This window comes from Bactrocera neohumeralis, chromosome 4 (assembly GCF_024586455.1).
Source record: "Bactrocera neohumeralis isolate Rockhampton chromosome 4, APGP_CSIRO_Bneo_wtdbg2-racon-allhic-juicebox.fasta_v2, whole genome shotgun sequence".
Classification (NCBI taxonomy): Eukaryota; Metazoa; Arthropoda; class Insecta; order Diptera; family Tephritidae; genus Bactrocera; species Bactrocera neohumeralis.
In genome coordinates, this window is record NC_065921.1 from 11346465 (window position 1) to 11369636 (window position 23172).

General features: G+C 35.6%; 1 protein-coding gene across 12 annotated transcripts in view; it reads left to right on the forward strand.

Moving 5' to 3' along the window:
• The first annotated feature begins 1524 nt into the window (after nucleotides 1-1524).
• LOC126756511 (arginine kinase-like) overlaps nucleotides 1525-23172 on the forward strand; it is a 55417-nt gene continuing 33769 nt past the window's right edge. For 5 of the 12 annotated variants that reach the window (XM_050469613.1, XM_050469615.1, XM_050469618.1 and 2 more), the window contains exons 1-3: nucleotides 1525-1955; nucleotides 11393-11513; nucleotides 11624-13618. In XM_050469613.1, coding sequence (XP_050325570.1) covers nucleotides 13558-13618 — 61 coding nt within the window. In that variant the 5' untranslated portion in view covers nucleotides 1525-1955; nucleotides 11393-11513; nucleotides 11624-13557. The remainder of the gene's footprint in view (nucleotides 1956-11392; nucleotides 11514-11623; nucleotides 13619-23172) is intronic. The other 7 variants (XM_050469616.1, XM_050469617.1, XM_050469619.1 and 4 more) reach the window with 5 other exon arrangements.

Sequence of the window (23172 nt, forward strand, 5' to 3'; positions counted from 1 at the left end):
ATAATAGACGTATTTATGATACAACAACAAAAATAATAATTTAGTGACAAAATGCCGTTAGTTTCCTTATAACAATCATTGTATTACTTTGACTGAAGAGTACTTTTCGGAAGTGCAAAATATGCATCAAAACGCGCCTAAAAGCATACTATATATTTCCACTGTTTTCCTAATAAATAAATGAAACAATATACCAACGGCTAAAGAAAAGTTTAAATGAACTTTATTAAGCCAAAACAATAAGAAATCGATCAGCGGCTAAAACGCCAACATTTGCGACTTAACACACACACGAACAAACGTTTTTTATACAAATATAGGCAGACACCTGCACACATGCCATAAAACGTATTGGTAAATGTATGAAATATTGAAAAATAAATTTGCTGCATTATCCGGCCTGTCATAAAACTAACTTTCATAGGCATTAAGTCGAAAAGCCCGTGTGTTGGCAAGTAGCTGCAATCAAGGTGGCAAGTGTTGAGTATTCGCACCCATCAAACACTGCATATCGTGCCACACCTCCATTTGGCGCCGGCTCCACACAGAGTACATCGGTTTGTAAATACCCACATAGTTGAGCCCACTTGAACTAATAAACGGAAGACGGAGCGGAGGGTGGCAACCGCTAGTGCAAAATATGAGGAATTTCGGTAGATAGTTCGAAAAGCTGAAATACGACACCACATTGTGAATGGAGCTGGCTCGGCACGCGAACATTGAAATGCCATTAGTACACTTACAGTGTACAACAACAAAACTACTAACGCCATTTTATTTGTACACTTGCTGCAAACAACAACAACACTGGCACAGAGTCCGAAGACAGCAAGGCGCAACATTCTGCGAAAGCCACTGCCACTGCCACTTTCTCAACGAAAGTGAAAGAGGAAGTGAATGAAGTGAAAAACGAGCACGAAGGTGAAGACATCAACGAAAGCGAATGCGAAAAAAGCAAATATGAAACTGCAAATATTCACTTCGAAGCAAGTGTTTGTGTGTGTGTGTGAGTGTCTTGCCGAACAAATATGAACCATTGAGGATGAGCAGATAAGGCGAATATGAGCTGGGCTGAGTTGTGCAGGAAGGAAGCGTGCGAAAGGCGGACAATATGCAAATCGAAAAAGTGGGAAAATGCATTTGTGCGAAAACAAGCAAATAGAAATATGAAAATATAAGTATGTGAGTAACGGTACACACATTTGCACATATGTTGGAGTGTGCGTGTGTGTGTGTACAACTGTGTAAGTAGAGTAGGGCAAATTGATTGCGCCAATAATGTGAATCCAACACAGTGAATGACTGCAATATCGCCGCATATTTGTTTCTGCCAGCGGCGATAGAGCGACTTCTGCAGACGGCAGCCAGTAAATAAGAGTGCAGACATACATACAAACAAATATTGGTAGTTTGGTGTGTGTATGTATGTTTAGTTGTGGAAAGTGTGTGGCAGGTGCTGGCATCGTCGCCGCTACGTGCCAAGGAAGAAATTAGATAAAACACCCGCGTCGCATACGGTAGGTCACAGTCGGCGGCAGGATATGCGACGCGTAACTTCGCGCAGCGGGCGACCTTTAAGAAAGCAGCGCAAAGTGAAAAGTGATATTCTAGAAAAACAAAAAAAAAGTAATCATAAAAACGGATAATAAATAACGATTTGAAGTGTTATTTGCGGTTGTTGACACAAAGTGATTTAGATAAAGTGATATGAAGTGAATAAAGTGTTGCATATAAATCTATTTTGCGCCAACCGCAGTGAGAGATTTATTGTGGTGTTTTTCTATGCGCTTTTCGAAATCGTATTAAGGAGTTGGAAATGCATATAAGCAATGCCATGAACATGTTTGTTTATTAAATTATGCAAATTTTTAGAACTAATTGCTTTTATATACACAAAAAGTATTAGAATTATTTTCTGAAATATTTTTGAACAACTGAAATCTTAAATTGGGAAGGTAAAGCATTCTTAGGAAATTATTTAACAAAGTGTATGTACAGATTATGCTTATTATATTAAAAATATATATATAAAAATAGTACTTCAGATACAACAAAGCTATAAAACCCTCACAGGTGTATTTTTTATAGCTACTATGCTTAGTCCCATCATAAATTCTGTTACAAAATCAGACCGTTTTAAAACTGAAACCATAACACATTTTTTATTAAGTTAATTTTGCTTGATAATGCATTTATGAAATACACGATTTACAAAATTTTATTCGTAATGATCTCCATTTGCTTTCAAGTAAGCCTCAAAACCCTTCGGCCGTTGATCAAATTGCAGCGCGTACAGTTTTTATTAGTGCTGACGACTCTGCGTATTTTTGAAACTTTCCAGATTTCTGTGAATTATGTTGCATACCTTATTCTGCAACCCTGATCCCAAACTGTAGTCTATTGTATTCACCAGACTTCCACACGATTAATCGTAGGCCGCTAAGAAACTAGGTATATGGCTTTATAACCAGAGAGTGGTTTTATGTCTTGTGTATTGAAGTAGAATCTTGTTGGAAGATCCAATGCTCTCCATCGAAAAAAATTTTACTTAACTGCTTGCCACGCCTTCTTAAGCATCCTCTTGGTACACTTTTACTCCAGTTTTAACCCCTTCTTCACATAAGTGAAACCAAACCAAACCATTACATCAGCTGGATGGTTACCACGTTGAAACCTTGGAATACGATTTTTTTAGTCTTTCAAAGTTTTTGCCGAGATTTTGTAATTTTGCTATTTTGCTTATTAAAAATGTCTGCAACACTTAACATTTTTTCATTTGAAAAAAGGATACTTTCATTTGGCCGCGTGCCATTGAAGCAGCGGCTTGCATTTGTTGAGTCTCATTTGTTTCAAGCGCTTTGTCAGAAGATGACCAGTTGACCGGCGATAGACTTTCATATGAAGATCAACTCGAAAAAATCTTGACATTGAGCTGGTCGTGAAATCCATCTCACTTGACATAGTTTTAAAGCGATTTCTGCAAATATGTTCTTTTTATAGTTGCCCAGATATTTTATAAAAATCTTTATGACAAATCTGATTGGCGAGTTGCGAAAAATAAGCAGCTTTTCGTGGAGAGAACGACAAAAATTTCAGATCGATATCTCAATATAAAACACTTATAAATAAACTAACGATGCCACTTTTAGAAAACGCATTTAATTATTCATTAACAGATTTTGGCCTTCAGATATAAAGCACTTATGCCTTTTTTCCAGACCTTAAAACACTTTTCATATTTTTTGTTTACGAAAAAATCAAATGGAGCCAATAGTAGTCATTGCATTTTTGGCTTGAAATTCGGTCACAATCATGGCTCGATCGGTGCATATCATCTTGTAAAATCCATGTTGTTCTTTCGCAATTTCTACGAATTTTGCGATGTTTGTGTTCTCACACAAACGCTTTAAATAAAACTCGACTGTCACAATCATGATCACACAACAAATAAAACGATGATCGTCACCTCGTTTATTTTGGTTTCGACTCGTTTGTTTCTCTCCATTCCGATGATCATGACTATGACTATGTCAAACTAATAAACCCATGTGGGATCGGAATTCGTACGATCAAACATCTCTAAAGGAACCTGTAACGGTACTCATTTGAAAAAAATTCAGGTTTATAGCGACGAGTCGAACAAGAACGCGTTGCAAACCCAAACTATCCATCAAAATCATTCCAATGAACAAACGAGAGATTTCGAGCTCTGTTGCGATCTAACACTTGCCTGACGATTTGCAAGCAACATATGCTTCACTTTTTTTAATAATTGCTTTGGTTGAAGAGGTCGAAGATCGTTCAGTACGAGGCATGTCTTCAACGATTTTTTGACCGTTCTTGAAGGCTTTGTACCACTCGTAGGTTTATGTTTTTGATAAAACTGAATTACCGTAAGCCCTTTTCAACATTCACAACGTTTCCGAACACGAAATTTGTTTGGAAATATAAAATTTGAGACAAATTCTTTCTTCAATATTTTTATAAATTGTAAAAATCGCAACACAATACTGAGGTGTACTGAGTTAAGTAGTTACCAAAAACAAACTGTTAGACAGATCGTGTTCATATTTAGCATTCAGTCCTACAGACTTCATATTTCTCTTTAAGATTCATGTTTATATAAAAGATATTTTCCACTCACAGTCGCCGCTCGGCCTACAGTGTCAAAACTTGTGAGTGTATTTCTGCCAAGAAACATCTGTTAAAAAAATGCATAATAAAAGTCAGTGAGAAGTCCAAAAAAGTTAAATGGAAAAGCCTATAGAAAATAAGATGAGTATCTTTGAGAATATCTTTACTAAGGAAAACCGTGTTAGAAAAATAATGAATAAAATGGACATTGTTGTTCGTTAATTATTTTGGTCTTCCCATTCCAAAAATTATACCCAGAACCCTCATGTGCCTATTTGACCTTAAAAAATGTTAATACACTACAAGGTGCGTTCCAAAGTACACAGGACTTAAAAAAAAACAAATGGTGTTTTTTCGGCAAATTCAATTTATTTTATTCAAAATAGTCTCCTTCTGCAACAGCTTTTTTCATGGTCCAAAGGCATGTCGAACGAGTGTTTTAGCTCGTTGGCCGGTATGGCCGCCAGTATGCCGGTGCAAGCCTTTTGAAAGGCCTCAAGGTCTGCATAACGCTTTCCTTTCATCGACAAAGGAATTTTTCCGAAAAGGAAGAAGTCGCACGGTGCCATATGGTGAATACGGGGAGTGGTTAATAGTTCAAATGTGATTTTTGGTCAAATAATCGGTCACAAGCGTCCTTCGAATGTAGGATTCTGAGCAACTTTTGGTTGTCAGTCAATTTGTGCGGAACAAACCGTGCACACACCTTTCGTAGGACCAAATGTTCGGTCAAAATGCGATAAATTTATGTTTCGGAGATGTTCAATTCCCTTTCCATGAATTTAAATGATGATTTCAGCTGATTTTTGATGAATTCACACACAGTTTCGATGGAATTTCCGGTGATCACGGATTTTGATTGGCCCACATGTTGATCGTCATTTATGTCCTCACAACCACTTTTAAAACTTTGAAACCACTCGTGCACTCTGCTGCCGGATAGGCAATCATCGCCATAAACTTGTTTCATCAATTGAAATGTTTTGGTAAAAGTTTTAGCAATTTTAAAACAAAATTTGATGTTGGCCCTTTGTTCGAAGCTCATTTTCGCACCGATAACTCAAACATACTGACACTTAAAACGCATTAACTTCACTTCCAATCTATGAAATGTCATGAAATTCTCACTGGACAATCGATAAGAACTGCAGATTCTAACGCATCAGTCGACATATAGATGGCGCCACCAGGGTGCGTCACATTCAAAAAGTCCTGTTTACTTTGGAACGCGCTTGTATATTCTTATATATAAGTATTATATATATATATTTTGCTTATATGTCGTACATAGGAGCAAGTAATTAGCAGCATAAAATTTACTTGGTTGATTTTATCGACATGAAATATAATTAATAGTAATGTGTGTGAGACATTCGATGTAATTGTATTTAATTAGCATGGAAATTTACAAAAGTGTCAATAAATAAGGAAAGTGTCAATAGGTAAGAAATAGATAAAATCGCTTAAGCTTGTACTTTCGTCTGATTCTTTACATTGTTTTGTTGCATTCAAACTAATGCAATCGATTCCGTTAAATATGGATTTTCTCATTGCCTCTTTCTTTCATATTATTAAATATATATGTTACTATGATTAATCTTAAATATTCATTTAAATATGCACTTCTTTCGATAACTTGTTGCCATTTCGAAGGCCCTCTTCGCTACTTGCAAAAAACTGGAACCGTCGATATCCACAAGCTTCTGTTGAGGCGAATTTTTCAGCAGCAAAAGCTTTAGCCATAGACAAGAACAGGTAGTAACCATTTGGTGCCATGTGCGCACTAGAATTCTGGCAAGGCACCATTGATGTGTGTGGCCAGGCGTTGTTCTGAGGAAACACAAATCTACTTCGATTTTTCGATTTTTTCCTTTAGATGGACCAATTGTTGTCAGTGCAGATTCAAACTAAGAGTCGAGAAGCAGCTCACAGTAGATCATTCCCTGACAATCTCACCAAGAATATTGTAAACTCTTCCTTGCAGTCAATCCTGCCTTGACCACCATTTTCGCCGCAAAAAGCATTAAACCATTCCGTTTTCGCTTGAAGAACCGTAAATGACCGAACTTATGATAATGGAGTAAGAGTGTCTTCTCTAGCAATCTCATCGGCTTTGTAGTTTTCAACGATTCTGTGGTAACCACGTACCCAAGCAAGTATAATACGGAAGAAACTTGATTCTATTGCCTGCCCTCCTAGACAAGTTGTGAGTGCAAAATCAGCGAGCTCAAAAATTATATAGCTGCTAGGCAATCGGAGTGAAATCATATATCTCTGAAGGAAGCTGCAATTCGGAGCAGCAGATCTATTGCTACCTTAATGGCAGCCAACCATTGGAAAGACGTCTTTGTAGCCTGAAACTAAAACCGATAGACAGTTCTCGACAGAACACTTCATCTCATACCCTCCCTCTTATTCGTGGGAAAGCTCATTGCACCTCTTCCTGTGCTGGGCTCACAAATCCCTCGCAGCTATATAAATAGACAGGAAACTCAGTAGAAGGTAGAAGTTCAGTGCGTCCCTTGTATCTGTATAAAAATACATGATAATACATGCCGTTTTTTATTTTTTTATAAATATAAGAGAGTTTTTTGTAGACACCTAAGTAATAACTAAGAATAGTCCGTAACATCATTTTATGGGATGAAGAATTGTTCCGGAGCCAAATGAAGTAGTTTTTGAAGAAAATTCCAGAGCTTAAGATACCACTACATATGCCTAAATGCTTTCTAAGATAATGATCCTCATTTGCCCGTGTGTTAACTCTTGCAAAGTAGAGATTATATGTTTGGAGATTTGCGTACACACATATAAGTGAAAAGCAGAAGCTCAATTAATCATTGTTAACATTTGTTGACATATACATTTGTACATATGTACATGTGGGTGTGTGCCTATGGGTATTTAATTTGCGGCTAACCTTGCATGCGTGTGAAACATTAAATGACAGCTCAATTAGAGTTGCTACAAAAATAATACTAAAGTTAATAGGCAATTGAAGGCCTGTTCCAATACGTGTATGTAAAGCTTCGACAATAAAACCCAGATAAAAGTATATGATATAAAAATAAAAAAATTTATATATTTGTATTTGCTTGGTGTCGTTTGTTTAAGTGTGTCAACTTTCTTAGGAAGTAGGTCAAGTTATTGAACACGTGCATGTGAAGTGCGTCAATCGCATTTGGCATTGAAAACAAAAATGCTATCATAAGCCAAGAGAAGGTAGGCTCAATGAGCCATTATTTAAATGTATTAACTAAATTGTCACTTTATCAAATAGTCATCACTGGCAGCCATTGAGCTTCATGGCCGAAAACTCAACCTTAGTCGGTTCATCGTACGCTCGCACTTTCGACTCTCCTATTTCTACTTTCACCACTAGCACATTAAGGAAAGCTCAAGCATGCTTAAAACCTGTGCGAAGAGACAGTTAATTTATGTAAATATGAGGAAAGCAACCTTGAGTTGTATAGAAGAAAACAGTTGTTTGCTGTTTTTTGGTTAAGTTATTCTCTTTCTTCTCTTTTTGGTCAAGCTATTGTCGCATTCAATTAACCAATTGATATTTTATCTTAATTGCCATTCAGTTGGCTGACTTGACGAGTGTTTATCTGAATGAGCGTTACCACTTGGCAACAATTCGATGACTAAGCGCAAATGCTATGAGTGAATTAGTTGTGAAACACTTTTTTTTATCAATTTCTCCAATTGGCTATTAAATGGTGTCAATTCTATCGCTTCCTGTGTACATTTTCAAGTAGTGCTCGTTATTGTTATTTTTTTTTTTTTGCAAAGAAAACACGCAAAGTTATACTAGCATACCGGCAAGCCACCCCTGAGCCAACCTAAATTTGCTTAACTTTATGTTTGTTGTTAGAAACTTTTGCTGAGAAAACTATAACTAAGTATCGATCAAATCCAATCGCCGCTTTCTAATAACAACAAAATATTAATTTTTTATATATGCGTTATCGATTTTGTTTCTATTGCCGTTTGGGCTCTTCTTTGCGTCGTCTCTTCAATTTTAATTTCTGCCACCACGTTTCACATTTCAACTTCACCACATCTATGCCACTGTTTCATTATTAATTTAGTTCATTCTCAATTTTTTTTTTTTGCTTTTGCTATTTTTTTTTGCTAACGCCTACGCTCCAGCTGGTCAGCCGCTAGCTAGTGGTCAGCAGTGCATTTACCGTTAAAACTACATTCACTTTATTCATGTCAAACGGTATTGTGTCCGTTTGGTGGTCGCACGGTTAACTGTGTTGTTGGTTATACGTTAAGTGCATGTCCCATGCATGTGTGTGCGTGTGGCTGTCTATGCGCCTGTCTGCGGCGCAAGCGGTTCACATGCAATGCAATCATTATTAAATATTTAAGCACTTCGTTGTTCGTTGTTCCTATTCCACTCGACTATGCTCGGTTAGTGGTCGTGGGATGAATGAAGGAATGCAATAAGCGGACATAACGCACTGTGGTCCACTAGTCCCGACTAATGACGATCAAGCTGATTTCGCAATATTGTGCAAATCATTATTTTACTGATGTGGGTATTAAGTTATTATAATTATTATAACCGGAGACAGCAGGTCGTTAAGGATTAATTTAAATTTTGCTTAGAAATTATGGGTATATGTATATAATAATTTTTATGTAAAAAATAGTGATTTTATCATGGTTACATTAACCAAGATCAAGTTTTGTTGGGGAATTGGCGAGCAAAGACTAGACACAAATATGTACCATACACTCTGCTCACTGGTTTGAGGTCTTACTAATAATTAATAATCACTAAGTTGGTGGCCAGTCAAATCTTTTTTATTTAATTTTTACCGATATTTTTTTAATTCTTACGACTTTTCAAACTTTTTCCCTCAATATTTTGTTGTATCTCTTCTTTTTTATTCTCGCCAACTTTTTTTTGCCACTAAGATGCTGCATTTTTTCAACTATGTCTTCTTGGTAGTACGGAAAAGGTTAATATAGGTTAAATAAGTCATGCGTAGACTAGTTTTGGTGCTTTGTGATACTATTTGGAACTCAGTCCAAGCTAAGTTCAAGAGGAGTAGTCATCTATTAGGATGCCTGCGCTTGACGCGAATTTTAACATACTCTGTGGCCTTACTATCGATACCTGCTCCATTTCCCAAAGTTGTTCACGTTTTTGGATGTTAGCCGTATAAAATTCTTGGCAATCTCGTCCACTTTCATTGCCGTCGATGCCTTTGTGGCCTGGTACCCAGTAGAAGTCAAGGTGCTTGTTTCTGGCAACACTTTCTACTACCGTCCTGTTTCCCAAGACGTTTATGGCCGGTATGCGATTCGAGGTTACTACTTTGATTGCTGCTTGCCTGTCTACGAGGCTAGCTCTGCGGCTTTCGCAATAGCAAAGACCTCAGCTTGAAATATACTGCTGTAGTCCGGCAACTTAAAAGGTTGCCTTATGCTTAAATCTGAACAGAACATCCACGTATCAACTCCAACGCCTATTTTCGAGCCATCCGTATAGATGTTTAGAATGTTGCGTAGTTGACATACCTTTCTATCAGTCATAATTTTCTATGTTTACTTTGAACCGTCTTTCCCAGTTGAAAAGTGGAATCATGTAGTCGGTGTTTGCCCAACGGTCGTTACACGCTGAGCTACGCCTTAACTTTTTTTAAATCTATAATTCTCCCGCAACTAGTAGTCGTCCCGCTGATTTTGCTGCATGGTTTTCAGCGAAGATGTCTATAAGTGGCAGGTTTTGTTCCACTTCAAGAGTCGCCGTTGGAGTTGTTCTTAAAGCTCCCGTTCTGCACAGCGCAGCGAGGCTCTGAATCCTTTCTATTGGCTTCCGGTAGGTTGATTTCCGTATTTAGTTCAGAAGAAATGTAAACTTCGTCTGCTCTGAAGCATATTTTATTGTTTAAAAGGCATAAAATGATCTTTATAATGATTTTAGCGGTCGATTTGTATAGCAGCTATGCTATATTTATATCATCTGAACAATATGTTCGAAGATTATAGCGTTGCCTTGACAATAATCTATGTGACATTTTTGAAGATGTCCGTCTAATATAAGAGTTTTCAAACTTTTTTGAAATCAACACTTTGGTGGCTCATAAATTGGGAGACTTTAGTGTTGAGCTGTTTAGTCGAAGAGATCGATTTTGAAACATTCTCGTATTGGCAATATTGTGGAGTTTCTGATGCCGAAGCAATAGTTCAGTCGGTGGCTAGTTAGCTTACATATTTAAACCATTGGCACAGACACCAGTTACTATATATAGATGGACGGTTAAGGCTAAATCGACTCAGCTCGTAAAGCTGATAATTTTTATATTTTTTTACTAGAGTCTCCAACGTTTTCGGTTGCTAAATATCTTGTCATTCAAGGTATTGAATTCACTGTTTTTTTTCTAGTAAAAAATCATTGATTGAATTGCGGCGTTATTTTGATAATTTTGAGACGTTATGTTCTGCTTTGAACAACTAGTATTCTTCAAAAAAGTTTTTTCTTTTATAAACTTTGCTATCATGTAGGAAGGACCATATTTTTAACATATCGTCAGAATTTCTTGGTTGAGGAATATCAATACTAATTTTTATAAGGTAGGTACATCTTACTTATTAAGGATTGAAAATTTCATTTGGTGATTAATAGAACTATTAACTGTTTTTTAATTCGGAAACTCTACGCAAAGTTCGAGCCTTTTACTGTAAGGTAAAGACTCGTTGTTGAACCCTGCCAATTTCAGTGAACTCTGATTAAGATCGTGAGCTACACTTGAATCCAAAAAGAGGTTGTGATAATTAATGTTATTATCTTTAAGAAGATTTGGGTTTTATTTGGTAAAATCTAACATACTTCTTTGTGTGTTTTCAACATATTTTTTGCTTTAAAAATTTCGAAACATATATTAATTGGCTTCAATAAGGACAATAAAGTCAAAGAATATAGCCTAGATCTTGCCACTTCTGACTACCGGTATAGTTGCAGAATGCTCTCACTGGAATAAGATTCAAATCAGAACAGAATATTACAAATTTGCTTTATGCTTTTTATACTTGACTGCAAAGCCGGCGCAGCTCTAGTGACTGGCATCCACAAATTGCTAGAAAGATTGGAAAATGTTATAGCTTCAATGAGCAATACTTTGGTACATTTTTTTTTCAATAAACGTTCGAGAAAAATACTATATACTAGTATTCCCAATAATAACAATGTCTTTGCCAAAAAAAAAAATTTTTATTCATGAAGCTTTTTTAAAAACAGATTTTCCCCATATGAAATTGTACAAAAACAAACTTGCATGAAATGGAGCCAAATCATGAATTTGCGGCGGCAAACGATGACTCAAGCAATTCTACGAATTACAACAACGAACTCACACTTTGTAAGTTCCATTAGCTTAATTAGCGAAAATTACGGAAAAAATTAATATTGATTTCTTAATTAAGTAATAAAATAATATCATAAAAGTAAACACTTTTTTAAAATTTACAGCAACAAAACTAAATCAGGATGATAACTGCACAACAGTGTTGAAAGTGAACTCACCCGCTGGCACTACAGTGCGTATACGTGTTCGACATCCTGCAGTTGCATCGCATGCGCTCGCTGAAAATGATAGATAAGTGAGGCAAAGCATTAAAATAACCAGTAAATAAAGTAAAATAACTATTAATAGTGATGGAGAAAAATAAACTAAATTACATTATTTAATTATATAACAACAGTGAAATAAATTAATAATAAATGAAACGACAATTTCAAAGCGTTAGAAGCGTAAAATAAAAATAATTCGAAAATATATTAAAGTTGTATAAAATTCAAATTAGCAATTTAATATTTATAAATGTGTATAACTAAAACCAAAGAAAGAGCAACCAGAAGGACACTAGCGAGTGCAGCACAAGTTTATGAACCAACAGCTGTGTGTTTAACGGGTTCAATAAAAATGTACAACTAACTTTTCCTACATTGAATGAGGACGAAATCGTATGCAACACGCCAGCAGACAATTCCAATTTGTATTTTTTGTTGTGTTGTTTTTTCTTTTTTAATGCCCCAGTCACCGTCAGCTCCTTCCCCAGTCATGTAAGTGTGCGGTCAGCAGGCTTCGTGCGGACTCGTGTCCATTCTCGTTGCATGCGCACCATAATTCCTATGTAGTGGCGTGCTAGTTGATAAATTTGCCGAAGATAGTCATATGTGCAGCAAACGCCATCGAACCGTCAACGCTCGTGGACACGTTTCCGTTGCTGTTTCCGCCGTCGCCAGTGTGGTGAGTCGCATTGTGTTGTGAGCGTTGCATGAGTGACAAAGCTAATGTCGGCGAGCGACCAAAACGATAATGGGCAATTGGCTTAACGGTGCTGGGCAGCCGTATACATTGTGTGCCATGCAAAAGGAAGTGGAAGTGTGAATTTAGTGGCAAGGTGGTGTGGCACAGTGCGCGAATGAGCAATCAAGCAAATTATAATGCAAATACGTGAACAACACAACAAAAGCAACAACAAAACTGTGGTTTGAGTGCAAATAAAAAACAACAAATATGAAAAATAGTAATTGTGCCGCGGTGTATGTGCGTGTGTGTGTGACAAATAGCCAGCGGGCGTGCCGCGCAATTTGGAAAAATGCCGAGCTATCTGCATACAAACTCGTTAAAAGTCGCACAAATGTGTAATTTGACGAAATCCGATTGAGTTCTATCGAAATACGAGCACAACAAAAACAAAAAAAGTAAAAACTAGTGAAATAAATAATACTTTGGTGAGAAACGGCACATAGTAGAGCTGCGTATGTGCATGTGTGCGCGTGAATATATAGAAAATCGCATAACAGTTAGCTGGGAAAACCGCACAAATGACCAGCCTGCAGTTATGTGTTTGTGTGTGTGTGTGTCACAAAAGTAGAAATGCATGTAACGGTATATGACAGCAAAAATATTTTTGTGCCACTTTGTCTAGCGTCGTTTGCATGACCAATACGCTGAGCAAATAACTGTGCAAAAAAAAAAAACAAAAACAAAAATGAAACTTGTCTATCTGCTGGTAAATTTGCAAAACGCTCATTTGCCTCTTCGTCCGAACGCTCCACTGCTTTTCTTTTTTCCTTAAGGGCTGTGCGTGCGTGTGTCTGTATTGCTCCACATTTATCGTTGTTGTTGTTGGTTTACTTTCGAGTGGGTGTACCGTTATTTTACATATTTATGTGGATGACTTATTGCCGGAAAGTTTCGTATCGGCTGCATGCACGAGCTCATTGAAGTGTGGTCTCAGTGCTGTTCTCGCCGTTGCAGTGGCATTCGCATTCATCACGCTCAGCGGCAGCATCGTCTTTCAGCCACGTGCGGCGCATCAGCAGCCAGTCCGCTGTTCACAGTCTTGATAGTGCACATTTAAACACACACATACAAACATACAACTTTAGCGAAAATGCCACCGAAACGCAGACGCCGTTTCCAGGGATTGTACTATCATTCGTCGCCGCCGAAGGGTGAGTAAGAAAATACAATTGTTCAATTAAGTGGAATTTTTAAATTGCATAGTTGCGCTTTTTCTCAAGGAAATTTTATATTCGTAGAAAATTTGCAAAATATTGTCGGTTTTAATTAATGAATTAATATGTATATCAATTTATAATTAAAAAATCAATATTTTGCTTGGTGTCTGCGAATATCGTCGAATATCGATAAAACATTGTTCCAAATATAAGAAAAAAATGTGGATCTCGGTGATTTTTTAGATCTCGGTTTCACCTTAGATTCGATTACTTTAAAGATAGACAGTGCTTTTAACAGCATGTAAAAAACTCAAGTTATCGCACAGATATTAGTAAAAATTTCGCATTTTGTACTTTATTTAGACAATAATGGAAAATTTAATACATATTTTTTATTTTTTGCAAATATAAAGTAAAATTGTTGTAGACTTTATGAAGTGATCTAAATATATTTTCCTTTCGTGTTATAATTTGCAATCTATTGAAGTTATCAGACTACATAAATTCGCTTATAATTAATAAGATTTTCTTCTATGTATTTTCGTCCTATTGCTTTTATTTAAAATTTTTAATTAATGTCCGAAATATATATTGTCAAGTGCGGAGCGACTAAGTACCGCTTTTACCAAACATTTTATACTCTCCCAATTTATTAATATCCATTGTGGGACCTGGAAACTTTCAGATGCTGACAAAAATTTTTATTAACAAGTAAGGAGGTGTTAAGTTTGGGTATAACCGAACATTTCATGCTCTTGCAACTTTCATGGATTAATGTCAGGGAAGTACCTTCAGGTACATAAGACCTGTTAGCTATGTGGGGTCTAGGGCGAGTTTTCACTCGATTTTATTCATTTTAAGCACAAGGATGCACCGTTATAAGAAAAATACGCTCTCTCAATTTTATCAAGAAAACCTGCATATTCGGTACAAAGTCGCTCGGAAATTCGAAAATCTTTATATTAGGTATATGGAGACCAAGGGAAGTACGGACCCTATCTAACCCCTTTATATCTCACACATTGACCGTTTTTCTGAGCAAAAAGTCAGCTATGAGCATTGGGTTCACATATTCAGTATCTAGGGGCTTGAACAGTTTTGGTTCGGCTAAGGAAATTTTTATTCATAAAGTGACATATCTCAAATTTTTAACTTAATACTATATGAATTCATTTTTGATTTGTATCTGGAAAGTGAAAGTTTCAAATGGAATATAAGATTGCGTTATATGGGAAATAGGCTTGGATGCAGTCCGAGTTAGTCCATACAATAATGGGTTGTCAAAAAAGTCTTGCGGTATTTTTATTGAATTTTTTTTTTTTTTTTATTGAAATTGAAATGAATTTTTGAGAACTCATGCCCAGCTCTTGACCGATGCTACGGCTGCTACTATGCCGGTCTCTTTCGACCAATTCAGCGATCTTATCACAATTTTCGGAGACAGGCCTTCCAAAGCGTGGCGCATCTTCGACCACCTCTACACCAGAACGAAAACGTTGAAACCATCGTTGTGCGGTGGAAATGGAAACTGTATCGGGTCCATAAACTGCACAAATTTTATTGGCGGCTTGAGATGCATTTTTGCATTTATCGTAGTAGTACTGTAAAATATGCCGTATTTTCTCTTTATTTTGCTCCATGTTTGCGACGCTATAACTCACGAACGACTTAAAAGAAACGACAATCAATCAAACACGTGTTAGCGCGTGAAATGAACTTTCCAAAAAGGTATAGCATGACCCGATTCGACGAATAAAACTAGAACTACTATATAAGAAAATTTTAGAAACAGTTTTTCTTATAAATACGCTTAATCTTCGGAACTTTTTGGCAGATTTACTTTAAATTTTTGGAGTTTATCTTCATATGTGTTATATAAACATATCTTTCTTTATTGGCGTAGCCACCGCTAACTCGATTATAGCCGAGTTTACAATAACGCTCCAACGCTATTGTTGAAGTTAATGTTAGTTCCAAGATATTTGAAATTATCTACAACTTCGAAGTTATGACTGACAACTGTGACGTGGGAGCCAAGTCGCGAGTGCGACGACTGTATGCTTGCTTATAGAATATTCGCTGTTTAGCTCTGCAGCTCCAATTATTTTCGGTAGGAGTAGATTGAAGAAGTGCATGATAGCGAGTCGCCTTGTTTCAAATCTCGTTTGTTATTGAAAGGCTCGGAAAGGTTCTCCTCGATCCTGATGGAACTTTTGGTATTTCTCAACGTCAGCTTACACAGCCGTATTAGTTTTGCGGGGATACGAAATTCAGACATAGCGTTCCAGGCGTCAAAAGAAACTTTCAAATCGGCGAAGAGGTGGTTCGAGTCGATTCTCTTTTCACGGGTCTTTTCCAAGATTAGACGCATGGTGAATTATTATACTTTGTGATATAATAATAAGAAGAAGAAGAAACTTTGTGTTGTCATCATGCCAAAACTATTTTATTGCCAACTTCAAGTTTCGTCATTGATAATTAATTCAACATAAAATCAAAGCGACTTGAAGTACATACATATATACAAATATAATGGTTGATGTTAATTGCCCACGGTGAATTAACGTAGTAAACTTAAATGGTGCCACACAAAATCACATAATAAACAAAAACGCTTAGCAAAGCAGTTATGTTTGAGTGTGTAAGGGTATCTGCTAATATAACGCCAACCCAAAGGGAAGTACGACTTAAAACGCCTTTCGGTGGAATGTTTGCGGCAAAAGTCACGCGAAACTGGCGCTCAGGTGCTGGAATTTTTATGATGATATGCCAACATAGCACATGCAAATTAGTAAAGCGAAGCTCCCTTAATGAAGTAAAGTGAGGGTGGGTGTACAAAAAATGATAAGTTAACTATAAGTAAATAAGGCAAAAGCTAGTAAGTGTAGATATGTATGTCTATATATATATAGTTTCACAGTGACCCTCTGAATAAGTTTGAATAACGGTATTAAGGGCTTTCAAAGGCGATAAGCAGCGAGGGAATATCGGCTGTTGAATGTTGTGTAGATTAGGTATTCAGTATCTATATCAAACCTTGTGTAGCTAATGAAGCTATATGTAAAGAATAATACTACGCATATACATGCATTAGAGAATATATATAGCGAGAGTATATAAGTAAAAGAGTAAACAAAGCTTTTGCTCAATATGTGTTAATATGCACCACTAGGAAAACTGAAATTTTGTGAGTATTACGATATTATCGGGACTAGAAAAATAGCAACAATATTCGAAAATTCGTACAGTTCCCAGAGAAACCTCACAACTAATTTTCCAAGCTGCTTTTGAAGTGAAAGACTAAATAAAACGTTACAAACCAGTGTATATATTAAGGAGCCAGCTAGTTTCGTTAGAAAAGCAAATTTATTGCGCGACTATACTCTTTTCACTATTGAATCCCATTATTTCGGGATTGTTGTATCTGAACTGTTCATTTCATACATAAAATGTACATATACTACATACTATATATAAGCTTACATGACTCTTAATTACTGTACGAGCACATAAAGCACAGGTATCACAGCACATAGTACCTTCGTTACGTGAGGCAACAAGTGGCAATTTGCCGCGATAAATTTCACGATATAGTTCACATATTCTTCTGTATACCTTGTTTTTTGTTGCCATCTTAAATGGCACAGCGGAAATGTTTAGTGTGCGATTTCCGTTTCATTTCCTGCTCGTTTTCATTATTTGCATGTTCGTGTTAAAGGAATTCAGACGACCATCTAACAGTGCGCTGAACGGAAAGCTACGGGATATATGAAAATACTTTCAAATATATGTATATATATATAAATATATATATATATATATATATATATATATATAGATATAATATATGTAAATGAATATGAATATGAAGGAATAGTTCCGTATATTCATATGAAGATAGATAGGTGAGAACAACAGTACAGCTCTGACAACTTAATAAAGCAATTAAGGACAACAAGTTGCATAAATTAGAGCTAATTACTAGTAGAAGTCTTTACATGGTGCTTGATTTAACTGAAATTTGTTGAATTTTTCTTAGAGTTAATATCTATCAATGACTAGTAAATATTTTTAGATTACATGTACTTTTTACTTTTTTTGATTCATAGCCTACTATTTTGGTTCTGTTCGTTTGGAAAACAAAAAAAACTTTGCCGTGACCTTACGAAATATTTTTGCATTTTTATGTCCTCACATCATGCTAGTACAGAGTATAAGTCAAAATATTTATTACGACGGAGGATTTTTCCAAGTGCTATGATGACTGGAAAATTCGTTGGTATAAGTGTATTGCAGCGGGAGAGGATTACTTTGAAAAAGATGAAATGGACAAAATTCACCTTTCAATTTGATCACAGCAGAAATATCTATGTATGTTATTATTGGCACGTCTACAAAATGCTTTTACTCGAAAAATTTACATTCTATAATTAAGCCAGAAATTAAGAAATAAAACGCAGATTTGGTACGGGAAATCTAACTTAATGTACCATGTATAGCTCAGAAATCACTAAAACTTTATCAAACAAATTTGCAGACGAAATTGGTCGCCGAATCCCCATTTAACAGAAATGTTAAAAACAACTTAAATAACTATAATTCACAAAAAAACATCTTACGGATTAAATTTTAATGTTAAGATGATATGGAAAGGTTGCATATGAATTGGTGTGGGCGTTGTACCATCCATTCTTTAGGTGAAATCATATACATATCTCAAGAATTACTTCTCCACCAATTTTTATATTTAGAGTATAATTGAAAATAGACGAAATTGAAATACAATCCTACCTTCTTTACGCAAAATATAAATATGGCTAACTTTTTCGCGAAAATATAGGTATTATATAATATTATATACATGGCATATACATGGTTTTCTAATAAGATTGATATGATTATTGATATATTTATTGTGAAGTACAATGGAAACAATTAAGCTCTGAATATAACGTCATTCATATGGCCTCCATGAGTACTTTTTTCACTAAATCAAATCGTATGTGATGAATCGCACGTTCCATATTGACTTCTAAAGCTTTACGGGAGTTTGCTTTATTGCCAAATACCAATGACTTCAAATAACCCCACAAGAAGTGGTATAATGGTGTTAAATCACAACTTCTTGGAGGTCATCTAATGTCACAATTTCTTGAAATAATCGATTCTCCAAACTTTTCTCGAACCAAATTGGTTGTTGCGCGTGCTATGTGGCATGTAGCCACGTTTATGAAACCAGATGCTATCAAAATCTACTTTTTTCCAATTGTGGCCATAAAAAGTTGGTTATCATAGATCTATACCGCACTCCATTGACATTAACGGTGTCACCAGCTTCATTTCAAAAATCTGTGAACCGATGATTCCATCAGACCAAAAACCACGACAAACTGTCAATTTAGGTGAATGTAATGATTGTTCATGAATAGTTTGTGGATTTGCTTTGCACCAGAATCGACAATTCTGTTTACCGCATCACTCAGATGAAACTGAATGAATGATTTTCTTAAAAAAATCGTTATAACTTTCAAAATTTTCCTATACAAAATCAGCAAATTCACGACGTTTACGGTGATCTAATGGCTTTAGTTGTTGAGTGAGAACAATTTTATACGGATGCAAGCCCAAAATCTATTCTCAAAATCCGCCTGGTTGTGGTTTCAGACAGTACCAATTCTTGAGAACAGTTTGTAATCGAAAAATTGCGGTCTTCAGTAATATTTCCATTTCTTCGAGCAGCTCTCTATCCCATATACTTTAACATTATCTAAAGAAAATGTATGTTCGGAATTTTCAACAATTCGAATAGCTAGCACAGGTGGACGATTATTACGACCATACAATGGCAAAAGCGCACGAAAAATTGCAATTGTAGAACGATTATTTTGATAATAAAATTGAAAGTTTGTAAATATTGTTTTTGCGTATATCTTTCCATAATGAAATTGTAAACATAACTGAATGAAATAAAAAAAAACGGATCATGCATGACTTATTAAAAATGGCCGAAACGACATTTAGACATCATATCATTCCTATTGAAAAACCCGGTATTTGAATGGTGCATCTTGTGTCTAAAATATGTAAGATCTGGTTGTAACTTCTTTAGCTTCAATATACGTAATATAAGAATTATCTGTTAGATGACTTAAGGGCGGAGCCTGCTTTAGAAGCTTCAAAAAATCGATTTTTTTTGCTTAAATCTCTTTAAAAATAATCTAAGAATATGTCCCCAAAGTTATAGATGGGAATTCGAAATTTATTTATTTATAATAATTCATATAACTAAAAAGAGTTTTATTATATAAATACATAAACGCAGCACTGGCTACGAGGCCTTCAGCCGCCTTGTAATTATAACTAGGTAAAAAATTCTATTTGCTAAGGATTAGTAAAGATGTAAGTTGCTTAAATATGTTTTAACAAATCGTTGGTTTTTAAGAATCTATACACAATCATAACGTTTTTTTCTGAAGGTTCGCTTAGTAGTTTTATGAGATCAATGTTGCCAGAGTTGTGGGCTGTTGAGTGAAGCATCGGACAGAGTGTGAGTAAGTGTTTGATAGAAGCGGTGTCATCGCAAAGGGGGCAAATGGATGGGTTTTTACCCGATAGTAGGTGGGCGTGTGTTATGATAGTGTGTCCAATCCTTAATCGAGTATATGTCTTCATTGCGCTAGTTGGAACTGTTGACGAGTAGATTATTCGATTTCTAGCTGGGTTTATGACCGCGTAGTGATGTTTAAATGTTTTCCATTCGCTTGCGTTTTTTTGATGCCTTTTGTGCTTAATAAGGTTAGAAATGTCTTGCTTGGTTGAGACGTAGTACTATGTTAAGGCAGGAGTTCTGGCTACATTTTTCGCAGCGAGGTTTGCAAAGTGGTTGCCTGTAATACCAGCATGGCCAATTCGAAACATTTTCGACGCTAGAAGGGAAATAGTGACCGAGCGTCTAGCAGATATATGTATAAGCGCTTGGGCAGAAGCTCAAAACTTTGACGCGCCATTTCTCGGTTTTTCATTTTCCCGATTTTTCCTAATTGGCGGGTAGGATAGAAAAAAACTAAACGTCATATAAAATTGGGGTAAAGTTTATTTGGCATTAAATTATCTTCTATTTAAACTAAAAAAAAAACTAAGAAAAGTCAAGTTTGAACATATTTTTAAACAAGATAAAGTAAAATAATTTTGGTCACAAACCACCTTTTTTTTAAATTTATAAAAAAATTTTAAAATTTTACATTTTTTTGGAATTTTTTTAGTCTAACTAAAAGATAAATTATTAAAAAATATGAATCTCTTTGAATTTTTGTTTCCGACAGAAATCCTGCCCGCCGTCCGACAAATGCATATGCGAGATGCATCGCGAAATTGTTTCCAAAGGCAGAATATCAAAGATTTCGTATCCAAAAAATGTGTGAATGATGTTTAAATATATAAATACAAGCCCTAGAAATTTCGTTTTAATCCAACTATTTCTTTCCCTCCCAAAAAACTCTTCAAAAAAATTGAATTATTTTAGCCTCTAAAGCAGGCTCCCCCTTAATAGAGAAAACCGCTCTTCCTTAAAATAATGTGTCCTGTTGAAAAAATTCAAATCCATTTATTAAGGTCAATCTAATTGTCTCATTGCCGATATTTAAGTTATATCGTAGTTTTCTTTTAGTAGATTTTATTACGAGTAATTTAATTTTAATAAAGAAAGCTTATTATAAGAGTTAACTGCAGGTTTTTCACAGTTTTCCGATGTTCAAAAATCTCAAAAAAGGTAAATTGAACATGCAGTTTTTATTTTGGAAACTAAAAGAATGTTTTCAAATTATGTATAAGTAAAGTCCTGCTTGTGAAATGCTCACGTAGTCGTGACTGTTTATAGTGCCATCCATCCTTATGGTAGGTATTCAGTACAAATATTTTGTTTTATACTTTTGAGTATAAAAAAATTCGGAGAAGTTGAAAAAAAGTTAGAGCTGTTCATGTATTTTGAAATTTTTGTATAAAAAAGGTAAGAATGTCACACAAGCCACTAATGAAATTTATGATGTTTAAGGATCCGTTCACTCGCTTCCGTTCTGGGAATTTCGAAATTTCGATTTACACTAATGAAAGTTTTACATTAATGGAATAGGGTCTCTAGCGGAAAAATGGCAAGAAGATCAGTGTGACGAGCTTAGTCTACTAGTCCTTCAGTGTTTGAGATATCAATCTGAAATTTTGCACCTGTTCTTTTTTCACCAAGAAACTGCTAATTTGTCGGAACTGCCAATATCGGAATACTATAGCATATAACTGCCGTACAAACTGAATGATAGGAATTAAATGTTTAGAGGGAAAACTTTTTTCATTTGACCAGCTACATATCTTCAAGAATCTTGGCATATGTTATTGTTCAAGGCAATAATGTAACCACCGAAGAAATGGTTTAGATAGCATTACTATAGCATATTGCTGTCATACAAACCGGACGATCGGAAAAAGTGCTTGTATGGAAAACTTTTTCATTTGATGAGATATTTTAACGAAATTTTGGATTGGTTATTGTGGAAGGTAACAGTGCAATCGCTCAAAAATTTATTCAGATCGAGTCGCTATCGAATACAGCTGCTATACAAACTGGCCGAATATTTTCTATATGTAAAAGGTGCTATAGTTACGGTGCAACCATAGTTAACGTTCTTACTTGTTTTCAATATCGATAGGACAGAATAGATTAAGATAACAATTCTTCTACACTTAAATTTTTTCTACGAAAGCTTCCAAGCCATTGAAAGACCTCTTTATGCAAACTTTCTATTACAATCAGTCTTCTTCAATGCAAAAAAAAGCTCCAAACTGCAATGCGGTGACTGAAATAGAGAATTTAATGTATTTTTACCAACTTAAGTGCTATTTTTAAAATCTAAAAAATGCATTGAAAAACAAAATACTTAAACGGATTCTAATTTTATGCATCACTTAGGCAAACGCGTCACAAGCCATGACAAGCGAGCTGCTTAAATGCCTAAGGAGAGCGCCTAAAAATAGGTTTTACGAACAAGAAATGCCTTGTCCATCTTACACATATTCATCATAAGTATACAAGTATATGTGGCAGTAACTAGGCATGTGGCATGTAAGTGATTTGTAGTTTTTAAGGGCAATTGGGAGACATGCTTACATATGCACAGCCTTGGCTTTGATTTTGCCGCCCACCACCTTGTATGCTATTCAAATTTACTATAATTTTCTTTTTCTTGGCAAAGCATACCAAAAACGTTTAATTGTAGCCTACTTTTCGTAAGTTGTACATGTTGCAAGCTGTGTGTGGTGGCCTGTATGCTAATGGAAATGCCGAAAATGTGCTCACCTTGACATATTTAAAAGTCAATAAAGCGCAGTATATACTTAAAGCACATATGTACATGTCTGTTAATGTATATAAGTACGTATAGGTTAGCTATAGGTTATTAGCTGCATATTTGTGTGGTAAGAGTTATGAGAATGCGGCATATGTTTTATTTAGGACAATCTGTATTTATATTGGCTTATAGATTCACCAAAATACTGAT